Genomic DNA, 12,823 nt, shown 5'->3' with positions numbered 1-12,823 from the left:
CTCTTAATAAAATAACTACAAGCTAGTTATACATCATATAAATCCACTACTTATTCAAATGCTAAGTGAAACTTTTTAGTCCCATATTTATTCTGAATATAATCAATCCATCTTCTCCACTCCACAATGTATCTCTGTTGCAATTGATCTTTCAAATACGCTGAAATCTTTGCCATCTCCGCCCAGTTAGAAACTTTTAAAGTCCATTCTTCTATAGTCGGCAGTTCTTCCTTCTTCCAATATTGCGCTACTAATAGTCTCGCTGCCGTAATTAAATTCAACATCAATTTAATATCTACAACGGTGGTATCTGTGATAATACCCAATAAAAACAATTGCGGAGAAAACTTTATCCTTTTCTTGAATATCTTTTGCATATTCCACCAAATTTTAATCCAAAAAGCTTTAACCCTTTTACAAGTCCACCATATATAAATGTATATATGGGCGGTATATAAATGTAATAAAATAAATAAATAAAATAAATATATGAAAATACGTTGCATCCTCACAACCACACCTCCAACATTTGGGCTGGCAGTTCGGATACATACTTGCTAATTTTTTAGGATCTAAATGCCACCTATAAAACATTTTGTAAAAGTTCTCTTAAATTTTGGTTTTGAATTTCATGAAATGTGATAGACTGAGTTTTTACTAACAGGACGCAATCCAGCAAAATACAGTATTTCCTGGCATTACTGTGTCCCCCTTTAAACAAATGGTAACTGTACTTTCCTTCAATAAGGCTTACATAAAGGTGCAGTCCACTTGAACCTTTGAACATAAGCTCAGAAGTCACTAAGAAATAATGCTGTATGGATTTCCTTACAGTCTCTATTTGCACCTAATGGCCCATGAACATGCTCTGGAGATCTCCTTTCCCTGCTGTGTCTTCCAGAGTTCACCTTCAACTCATTCCCTACCCAAACCTGAGCCAACCTTAAGATGCCTTCAGCTAGTAGTAATCTTGAGCATTGTGCTCCATGGTCATTTGCTTGGGCAGTAGGAGAATCCAGTTCTTTCAAATCAGGCTTTCTCTTTATCTGCAAGGCTTGTGAACCAATCTTGGCTTGAAGACATATATTGGCCTAAATAGCAGGTCTTTCGCCCGCCCCCCCCCAAGCGGCATTATTACAAAGTCAGCTTATTGCCCCCAACAATCTGGGTCCTCATTTTACCTACCTTGAGCTTTGTTCAATCCATTTCATGTTCATATGCACACATATAGTGCGTGCCCACTGAGTCCTTACTGAGCATGAAAAATGTCATCAGAGGATAGCATCAGCATCACATAGATATTAGCAATTAAGTTCCCCTTCAAATCTGATTTAATGTTCTTATTTCTTGTAATCTAAGAACACTCTTTTTTTAAAAAAAAGTCTCACTGTGTAGCCTAGTACACACTTTGCAAATATTATATTATACTTCCCTGCATCCTTCACATTTTTCTATGCTAATTAAGGCTCCTGTGAGTTGTAGCTGTATCAGAAATTTTCCCTTCCATAGAAAATGTTATAAAATGTTAAATATGCTATATTATCTCAGGTAAACGAAAGATTTTTTGCCCCTTTCTTGCTATATACTGTAGTAGATTGCCATCCCTTTAAGGTTAACTGCATACAACTTAACATTGGAGGAAATTCATTATATGTAACATTCACACAAATTAGGATTCTCCATTTGATGTGCTTTGTTCCATTTTGCTCTTTCGTTACTCAACTTCTAAATTCACCAGCTAAAATGTAAATTCAATTGCTGTTGTTATTGTTGTTTTGAATATTTAGTACTTACTAGTAGGCACCCAGAAGACGAGAAGGACAGCCGTGGTATGAAGCAGGACAGTTGCCATTTTAACCAGCTTGAGGGACCAAAAATTGAAGCACAAAAAACTTCTCAGTTAGATGAAGGACAGTCAAGCTTGATAAATGGAATGAAAGCAGTACTAAAAAAACAGCATGTCACTTCAGGAAATATGTGTTTCCTTTACTCCACCCGCTCACGTGCTTATTTCCCTGAAATTTAAAAAAAGAAAGGCTCTACGGAAGGCAATAGAACTTACAATTTTTAAATAATAGAGAATGAAGGGGCCCAGACTTAAATGTCACTACCATGCACCACTCAAAAGTTGCATCAAGAGAATTCTGTTAGGTGTCGGTCACACCTGCGGAAATTGTTTAAACTATTGCCTTAAGCAATATTACCGTTTCCTTCAGCTGGTGGTTTCCTGAATTCTTTTAAGACAATAGATCATTTTTATTCAGTTTTCTGACTTTTCTACTAACTCAGTTGTAAGAAATATTACAATGGGTGGAATTGTTTATTTTGGGAAACTTAATGCTGACTGATGGGAGGTAAAGGTAAAAGTAAAGTTTCCCCCACACATGCATGCTAGTCGTTTCCGACTCTAAGGGCCAGTGCTCATCTCGATTTCAAAGCCGAAGAGCCAGCGCTTGCCCGAGGACATCTCCGTGGTCATGTGGCCGGCATGACTAGACGCCAAAGGCGCACGGAACGCTGTTACCTTCCCACCGTAGCGGTCCCTATTTTTCTACTTGCATTTTTATGTGCTTTCGAACTGCTAGGTTGGCAGAAACTGGGACGAGTAACAGGCACTCACTCTGTTACGCGGCACTCAGGATTCGACCCGCCAAACTGCCGACCTTCTGATCGACAAGCTCAGCGTCCTAACCCACTGAGCCACCGCATCCCTGACTGATGGGAGTGTAACATTTTAATCTTTAAGAGATACATATGATATAAAATAGTCAGTCTTGAGTGTAATAACGATTCATAAAGGAGAGAGCAGGACGCGGTGGCTCAGTGGGTTAGGACGCTGAGCTTGTCGATCAGAAGGTCGGCAGTTTGGCAGGTCGAATCCCGAGTGCTGCGTAACAGAGTGAGCGCCTGTTACTCGTCCCAGCTTCTGCCAACCTAGCAGTTCAAAAGCATGTAAAAATGCAAGTAGAAAAATAGGGACCACCACAGTGGGAAGGTAACAGCGTTCCGTGCGCCTTTGGCGTCTAGTCATGCTGGCCACATGACCACGGAGTCGTCCTCGGACAAACGCTGGCTCTTCGGCTTTGAAACGGAGATGAGCACCGGCCCCTAGAGTCGGAAACGACTAGCACGCATGTGCGGGGGAACCTTTACCTTTTTACCTTTAAAGGAGAGAGCAATACCTTGGAGGTCTTCTAGTCCAACCTCCTGCTCCCCTATAGTATTTCAGACAAGTGACTGTCCAAGCTCCTCTTAAAAACCTCCAGTGATGGGAGTACTAGACTGGTCCCTGACATTGTCTCTTCTTTGGGATCATACCTGATACTTATATTTCTTCTTTTCTGGACAGACAACATCTAGACTAACCTTCAGCCACCCTTCATTTTTATTTCTGAGGAAGGATGTGGAACCAGGCACCCACGTCCTGGGAAATCAAGATAATGCTAGAAACTGCATTGTCTTTTAGAATATGCTAGTTCTTCATTGCTAAACATCAGATATTTCTTTAATATAAAGAGTGAAGTCAGGCAAGGTCCTGGGAGCAAGAAGGGATGTAGCAGCCGGCCTACACTACTTTAGATCCCACTGTGGGGATGCACAATAAGCCTTCATTTACATACAACATTGGCCGGGTTGAGATAACCTACTTTGTCAAAACCCAACAAATCACATCATAGCTTCTTTTGCTGGACCCACATAGCTGAAATTAGCAGACCTGTTAACACGGACTGCTTCCAGTCTCCCTCTGAATTAGGATTAAAGTCTAACACCCGTTTAATACCATCTTAATCCCCAGATCAGTTTGATCCTATTCCATTCTGACTAATTTAACTTGCTCTTCTCGCTCACACTGAGTCCACCTAACATGCTTTGCACAATCTAATTCAGCTCCAGGAAAATCTAAACCACAGGCTACACGTAAATATGCATTCCTGGTTGTAATTGGTTAGGTTTTGTAATTTATGTTATGAAGCCTGCAAAAGCTGAGAGAAATGGGCTCTGCTCTAAGAGATAAAGAATTGCCCAAACTGCTGCTGTGTCAGTAATAGAATTTTAGACGGCAAGGATTTTTAGATGGAATACAGCAGCCTTTGTAGCTGTAAAAACAAGATAGGAGATTTCTCTGCACTACCTTCACATTTGGGGAGAGGGCCAGAGGAAGACTGGGCACTCCCAGAGTAATAAAAGAGCTGAAAAAGTTGCTGTTAATTGTGCAAATTAATTGATGTTTATTTTTCTGCTATAAGGCTGGGTCTCCTGACTTTTGGTTTAGGGCTGGAACAAGTTTCCACTGCTTTACTTAATTCCGGTTCAACATAAACAGACTGGTCATAAATCTTAGAGGCAACGTGTTTATCAAGCTACAGAACAAGTTCCAGCCTTCTGTCTAGGCAGGGTGACATGTTAATTGAAGCCAAGAATCTGAGATTCCATAAGCAATGCAAAGGGATCAAGTTCAAGGAGCAAGATGACAACAGATATCGGCCCAAGTTCAAGTGTCACTCTAGCAAAACACAAGGAGTCAAGCCAAGAGTGCTGCTGCTTATTGTGCGTGGGCTTATAAACCACTCTCCATCTCAGAAAAGTTACAAAGATCTATAAATAAAAAACACAGCCTAGATCAGTTCCAGTTTTATTCTCCACTTCTGCAGCCCCAAGACCAACTTTTTGTGGGGAACCATTTTGAAAGCCTTCTGATTACCAAACTGCAGGCATGCTATCTTTTGGCTTCCTTGCTGCAGTGATTTTTTTAAAAAACTGAGACAGAGGGAATGGGGTCTTGCAGCCAGATTGATTCCATTTATAGGAATCACTCAAGTATTTTGATGAGACAAATGCACGTGAGAAAGATTGAAAGAAGAGATATAGTGGATTTAGAAGATTCTAATATGCAACAGTTGTTGTTTTTTCCAATGAGCGTCAAGGGATGGGATTCTGGTGAGGAGAAGGAGGCAGACATCATTCTTCTTCTTCAGTCAGATCAGCTTCATCGAAAAAGGCCAGGGCAAGTAGGTCACCTCAAGCCACAAACTATTTCCGTGCTCTCCCTTCACATTGGTGGGGAGGCTACACACTTTACAATGGCTACAGAAAAGGAAACAGCCTCACAAGTTGAGATAGTCCCAAGAGACCTTTTCTCCAACTTGTACTCCAGGTGAAGTCTCATCCTATTCTCTATCCTTAGCCAATTTGACTCCATGGAAAGGAAGAGGACACATATGAGCAATAATGCCAATATCCCACATGTCCAATGTCTTGCTGACAATATCGCGAAGAATGTAAAAAGTTCCCCAAATTCACTCAGGAAACCATTTACATTCATCAAGGGGACCTGGGTTAGACCATTTTAACTAACCCTGCAGGGATTCACATAAGCACAAAACTGAGGTTGGACTAAATCGAGTTGGTGCTCTGCTACATAGGGGATCAGGTATCAATTGAAGCTAGTCCATGTTTGTCATATAAGACATGAAATGTTGAGCTATTCCCAATTGGGTAAACTTAGCATGCATATTGAAATCCCCTAGGACAATGGTTTCCAACCTTTTCTATATCCCGCACCCCTAGAATGTTTTTGATATATTCTCGCACCCCTTACAAAAGTAATACCTGGTTATGCATAAACACTATAATTTTGAAACTTCTCAACTCAAGTTTTCACACACCCCGGAATATTGTCTTGCACCCCCAGGGGGTACAAGCACTCCACTTGGGAAGTCCTGCTCTAGGACAAGGAATCTAGGGAAATCCAATTTCTCAGGAAAATATACCTAGGCAGCAGAAGGGATAGTCCACAGCATCTCTACCCTGTCCCTGTCACCAACAGTGTACAGTGAAAGCTGACCGATTGTTGTAATAGCCATTCTATCTACCTGCTCTCCAATTCTAGTCTTATCAAAATAAGATGAAAAATAAAAATAAGAGAAATTAATATTTCTCCCCACTCTCCAATATGTCAACCATACCTCTGTGATAAATGCCAACTGAAGACTTTAATTCACAATTAAATTTTAGGCAATAGGTGTTTTATCAGTAACTACTTGGCATCCTTTCTCTGTGACAGCCTAGTTGCGGTGCTGCAACAACCAATCTGCTTTCTTTTTCCTGAAATAGCCAAGGTGAAATGTCCCACCATACAGTAGCTTCTCCTTTATGATTCCTTCAATGTTTGTTCCCAGGCCATTTTTCATGACCTATTCTCACCTTTGCTAATAGCTTCTCTATTGATTTGACATTGCAGTGATTGCAATCTGAAGGAAAAGGTACAATTTTATAACCTCTAAGAACACACACTTTCCATGTCTCTAATTTTATCCTGTGGCCATAGCAATACACCTTGTACAGTAGAAGTTTCATTAGCAGCTATGCTGCCATTAAAATGCAGGAGATTCAGGTAGGAATGACCTTAGTTGCTGTCACCTTGGTTAGGCTGAAAGGAAAGGTCAGCCTGTCTTTGTTGGTCTGCATGCACCTGGGCACAATGTCACCAAGAGATTCCATGAGATCAGCAGCTGAGATGTGCATATTACTTTCGCATGCAAATGTATACTTAGCCTGTTTCCACGTTGTACCACTGTTCCTACTGCAAAGCAGAATGGCAGCACCATGAAAATGTCACAATGGTGATCACCCGAGCGGTGTCTAATTCAGGCCACAGAAGACTTCTTGCCTTTTACTGAAATTTCAAAAGTTCTAGAGATGCAGAGATACAAAAAAAATGAAAATGTATAATAAAATGAAATATATTATTGATACTTTCTGTTACGTTGGCAAAGAGCAATCAAAGCATTTAAAATAATATAGTGACATGGAGCTTTGCTTTCTGAATTTCACAGATATGACTAGGGGTTTAAACGTATCCATGGATTTTACTGAGAGTAAATTTGGGTGCCACTAGGTTTCATAGTAGTATAAATTCTAGCATCAGAAAAAAAACTCATAGTATTCATCTTTCCATGATCAAAGTTCAAGGAAAAAGACACATTTGGGGGAAAAACCACATACCACTTATTTTAGAGAAGCTGCATGCAATGAGTTGCCATGTTTATAAAGGGACTTATATTCATGCAATTTAATTTTAAAACTTGTATCAGGAAAAATTGAATGCAAGGGAAGAAAGACCTTGGGGAGAATTTACATTAAGACACTGTATGATTAACAGAGATTGAAAATACAATTAGCTATTACAAATTATTATATAGACATGTTGATCTATATAATGTTGATTTAAAAAACAACTCAAAAATGCTGTTGGACCAAACTGTTGTCATAGAAATGAAGACAGTATAAAGTAGCTGCTTTTGGACTGAGCCACACATGGAGTCCAGATTATGATGAAACCATAGATTGTTCTGGAGTGCACATAAATTTTAATTGGCCACTTTCTTATAAAAAATGTAAGATAAAAAAGAAATGACTGGTAATTTTGTGATAATCATTCTATAATTAAGCACCCAGGAGGGGCTTGTTGGGATTTATCTATATAGAAACATATCTTATATTATCTGTTCATGCAATCTTATTTTTAAATGGTACAGTATTTTATATTTAAATCATTTTAAAATTATGTTTAAAGTGAGCATAAGCTGATTCTTGAGTAAAGGAGAAGCAGAACTTAAACTACAAACTTTTTCATTTTAAATACCTGCATGTGTGTCCATGCATGCTTTTCAGTCAATCGTGACCCCTGGTGACTGCCTGGACAAATGTCTGCAAGATTTTTGGAAGTGGTTTGTCCTTGCCTTCTTCCTAGAGTTGACAAAGAGTGACTGGCCCAAGGTCACCTAGCTGGCTTTGTGCCTAAGGCAGGAGTAACATTCCCAGTCTCCTAGCTTTCACCCTGGTGTGCCTTAACCATTACACCAAGCTGAATCTAAAATACTACATGATCCCAAAAGTAATTCATAAGAGAGAATATTACAGGATGATAATTCCAAACTGATCATTTTGGGATGGTGGAAGCAAGGATTAAATAAATAAACTTTATTTATCCCTCAAATAGAATAAGTTGGGCCACATCTGGAAAAAAAGTGAATTCAGATTAGTCACATGGATGATTATAAAATCCCAAGAGCAGAGTAGGAAGAAAAGACCATGTCTCTCAAATACAAGGGGGAAAAATTGTAAACTTGGAAAAACAATTTATAATAATAATAATAGTAATAATAATAGTAATAATAATAATAGTAGTAGTAATAATAATAGTAATAATAATAATAAAGTTGGAAGGGACCATGGAGGTCATCTAGTCCAACCCCCTGCTCAGGCAGGAAACCCTATACCATTTCAGACAAATGGCTGTCCAGTCTCTTCTTAAAAACTTCCAGTGTTGGAGCATTCACACCTTCTGGAGGCAGGTTGTTCCACTGATTGTTCTAACTGTCAGAAAATTTCTCCTTAGTTCTAGGTTGCTTCTCTCTTAGGTTAGTTTCCATCCGTTGCTTCTTGTCCTGAATCTTATGTCTTCTGAATCTTCAAAAGCAGGTCTTATGACCCTCCTAGCCGAAGACATGACATAGGATATCCTATCAGATCTCTCAGATTTATAGTCTATCTTGAAAGGGAAAATGGAAAGTCGGAACATGACAGTAAGACAGTAAGATTGAGCTCTACTCAATCAGATCAGCAGTACAAACATCTGTTCTCATGGGGACTCAGAAAATATTCTCTTTCAGACAAAAAAGGTGACAGTTCCTATTCCAAATTCTGCAAACCAAAGTGCTTCTTGTCATGAGCAGATGGGGAGAAGCCATTGAGTTGCAGAGGGAATAATGCAATTACCATTTTAACCCGCTTTGGTGAATTGTGAAAACCCAAATCATACCTTGCATAAATTTCCTCTCACATTTGAACATACAATAAAAGTTGAGTGCAAGTCAAAAATAATTTGGTGAGTGAAAAACCATTATTTTTCTCCAAACTGAAACCAAAAGAAATAGCTCAAAAATAAGAATAAATACTGGTTATGGGTTTTTTTTGTATTTTGAGAGAAATAATTCAATAAAACATCAGAATCAAAGGGACAACTTTGAATATCAACAACACATTTAGGACATTAGATGAAAGTAGATGAACATCAAATACTGAAAGAGTTTGGACGGAAACTGGGAGATCTATGTTTAAATTCCATTCAACCCTAAATTTTCATTTCTGCTTGCGAGGAAACTATCCTACACAAACCTTCTAAAAATTAAGAACTCAGTTATGTAATTCATATGTTCCTGTAAATTGCAAGCTTGACACAATTTTACTTTGAGCAATCTGCCAATTGTCTTTAAATCAAAATTTCTCATGTGAGATGCATCAGCTGTCATAGGTCATCCATTTTGTTCTTGATCACAGAAATCAGTTCTTCCCAGTCCACTTTTTATATCATATGGCCCAGGGATGCACAATACTCATGTCAGCACAATCATTGCCACAAACAACCTACATCTGGCTGTCAATTTCAATAAGATTCCTTCAACAGTTGAAAATTCAGCCATGATGCATTGCTTAATACGGACTGAGAAGTATTCACTGCAGTCTTCCATAACATCATTATTATGTTGCAACATAATCTTTTCTCACACCAACTTCAAACTGAAGTGAAAAACAGTGGCTAAAGGTAAGGACATACCAGAGCTCCTAACACAGTTTCTCAACCTCAGCAACTTTAACACATCTGGACTTCAACTCCCAGAACTTTTGAGAGCTGAAGCCCACTCAGCTTAAAATGGCCAAGCTTGAGAAATATTGTCCTGTGTCAGTGCTGCCATCTATTGGTGATCTGTAACATTTGAAGAGTGCTTCCTTGACAATTACGATATTTAAGCCTGGATAAATGTGGTACTTGTGGTTCATTTTCTAAATAGTAACATCCACAGATCTCATTTATATTTAGTTTGCAGTCTGGATCTTCTAAATCTCTAATATAATAGAGGAGCTTCCCAAATCTGGTACCTTTTAAAGGTTATTCCTGATGTGTCTGGTGAGCAGCAGGTTTAATTAAATGCATCAATTCAAGGCCACTTTTCTCCAGGTTTTCAAGTGCAATATGGCAAGGAATAGTGCCACTAAAGTAGGACCACTAGGAAATGTGGGGCCCCATAGTTTGGAAATCCCTAAAATTAAACACCATGTCCATTTTTATTTAAAAAACAACAGGTGTGGATTTACAAAAATCTGTCCTCTTTGTGAGTTGCTGTCAGGCACAAACTGTCGCGTCCACACATGAAGGCCCAGTTAAACTGACTTATTGCTCATCATGCCTATGCATAAGAATCTTCCCAACTGTTAACACCCGATTGAGGTTAACTAAGGCTCAGTGGAACTTGAGAGGTTGGACTTGGTTCTCTTGTGGCTCTCTAGTGATTTATCTAGGCTGATTCCTCTTTCCACTCCACCCCCATTTGTTCCTCAGTCTGTCTGCTAAGTTGTCTGCTGTTCGTCTTTCTCTGGGAAACTGGAGGTCAGATGACTTGTCCCTTGTCTTCTGAAAGGATCTTGTTCAGAGCCTTTTCATTTATGCTTGTGTTGCTCTTCATAGACGTGACCCATACTAGGTTCTTATGATTTGGGAAGAAGGATTTGTTACTTTCAACCAATGACAAGAGTGCAACCGCAGAGATAGTAAACTTCCTTTTAATGAGGCAGATCTCGCTTTGCTATTGAGGAAGCCAATTGTACCTAACTCTGTGATTGCAATCTTTAATCCTTCCTCCAGAGATCTGTGATTAGTCTTTTAGTAAGCATACACTACCCTCATTGCTAAGACAATTATGCAAAATAGGAGATAAGATGGACGTTTTTCCTCACTGGACTTTTCAGGAAGAGATTTCCCTCTCCCTTTTTAAAAAAGATATGTGAAAATTATTTTCCACTTAGGCTAATTTTGCTGCCTTCAAATGATAGATGATCGCTGTGCCAGGTTTTGATAATTTTAATAGTTCATAGATTGTCTCTTAAAGGCACAGGAAATAATATGGGCACAAATAGAGACCTGGGACTTTAGTTCGCTCATCCTGGTTTATAAGAAATATCTTGGTTTATCCATTTAAACTCAGAATAGCTCAACTGAACGAGGCCATCCAGTGAGCTCTGCAATACGAGCCTAATTTTTGAGTCCAAAACTCCAAATTTCAACTTCCCATTATGCAAGCTCTGTCCAACATGCACCCACAGCGTGAACATGAATTCATGACTAAGTAAGCTATGGATAGAGACAGAACACCCTTCCCAGAAGTTAAACAAAAACTTTTTTGTAATTTCAGCAAATTTCTGTGTAAAACATTCTGTTCTGAAGAATTTTGCTAAGTTGGAATGCAAAACTTTTAAAGGTATTGCTGGAAACTGATTTTTCTCTTCTGAAATAAAGATTAATTTAGTGCTGGTTCAAACAAACATTAGATCAAATTCCATTTCTGACTGTTTGTACCCTCAATACTTATATATTTAAGGACAAATAAGTTTTTACTATAGATTAAGGGTTGCTCTTTCACTATATTTCTCTTACATGCTGATGTTATCTTTGAGGTTTTTAGCTTAAATTACTGTAACAGTTTCACAAAATTACCAAGGAATTCCATTGAAATGGCCAACTGATGCTTGCATAACTGCATCCACCTGTGTTTCAAAACTAGGATAAAAAAAGAAAACCTACTGCAAACTCCTTTCATTGGCAGTGTCCAAATCATTCTGAATTTGAACAGACTTAACCTGAGTTCAAACCAGATTGCTTCAAACATTAACTAGGGGTGTTCCAAATATTCCAAAAATATTCCCAGCCCCTTCCTCCCCCCCCCAAAGTATTTAATTTTGAAATTCAAAAGTATTGGAGATCTCCCTCCCTCCCTCCCTCCCCACTTTACAAACAGTGAGGGTCGGGTCTGCTTTGTCCACCCCCCTGAAGCTTTGCACCGGCACGCCACAGGGCTGTGTGCTTAGCCCCTACCTGTACTCTTTATACACTTATGATTGTGTATCATCTAACCCATCCACTGCGATAATCAAGTTCGCAGATGATACAACTGCAGTCGGTCTTATTACAGGTGGGGACGAGACAGCATATATAGGGCGGAGGTACAAAAACTATCCATATGGTGTAGTAATAACTTGCACCTAAACATTGGCAAGACGAAAGAGATGGTGTTAGACTTCCGGAGAAAAAAGGAGGAACCTGCCCCACTTTACATCGGGGAGGACTGTGTAGAGAGTTTCCTCCTTTAAATTTCTGGGAGTCTACCTCTGTGAAGATCTGACCTTCTTAGGGTCTTGCGGAAGAACAGGGTAGAACAACGGCTAATGACCCTCTTTTACCGGTCTACTATAGAGAGCGTCCTCTCGTATGGTATTGTGGTTTGGTATGCTGGTCTGACAGCCGCGGACAGGAAAGTATTACAGAGGGTGGTGAGCACAGCACAAGACATTGTGGGCTGTTCCCTGACACCACTGGATGACATCGCCAGGGCTCGTTGCCTTGGAAGAGTGAGGAAGATTCTCAGGGATGACTCACACCCTGGACGGTATCTCTTTACTCTCCTACCATCCGGTAGGAGATATAGGAATATAGCCAGCCGTACCAACAGGCTGAAAAATAGCTTTTATCCATGGGCTGTTAGGCTTTTAAATGGGACATAATCTCTGTGAATTTATGCAGAATTGACTTGGGAGGCCGGTGTGTAGTGGTTGGTTCACATGGTGTGGTAGGATGGAGGGTTTGTTGTCACTGTGTGTTGGGGGAAGAGAGCACGGGGGGAGGCTCAGCTAATCTCAATGTACACATGTTGTACTTTGACAATAAAGGTTTATTATTATTATTTTGCGGTCAGTGTTGTAAACTCAG

The 12,823-nt window shown here is 39.5% G+C and overlaps 1 protein-coding gene across 1 annotated transcript in view; it reads right to left on the bottom strand.

Moving 5' to 3' along the window:
• Positions 1–1,990, bottom strand: part of LOC310635091 (uncharacterized protein) — a 28,005-nt gene extending 26,015 nt beyond the window's left edge. The window contains exon 1 of the mRNA XM_083353713.1: positions 1,795–1,990. Within this exon, the coding sequence (XP_083209839.1) occupies positions 1,795–1,852 (58 nt within the window). The 5' untranslated portion in view covers positions 1,853–1,990. The remainder of the gene's footprint in view (positions 1–1,794) is intronic.
• Between the last annotated feature and the right edge of the window lie 10,833 nt (positions 1,991–12,823).

This window comes from Vipera ursinii (genome assembly GCF_947247035.1).
Source record: "Vipera ursinii genome assembly, chromosome: 2".
Taxonomy (NCBI): domain Eukaryota; kingdom Metazoa; phylum Chordata; class Lepidosauria; order Squamata; family Viperidae; genus Vipera; species Vipera ursinii.
This window is presented reverse-complemented; position numbering and strand designations above follow the sequence as displayed.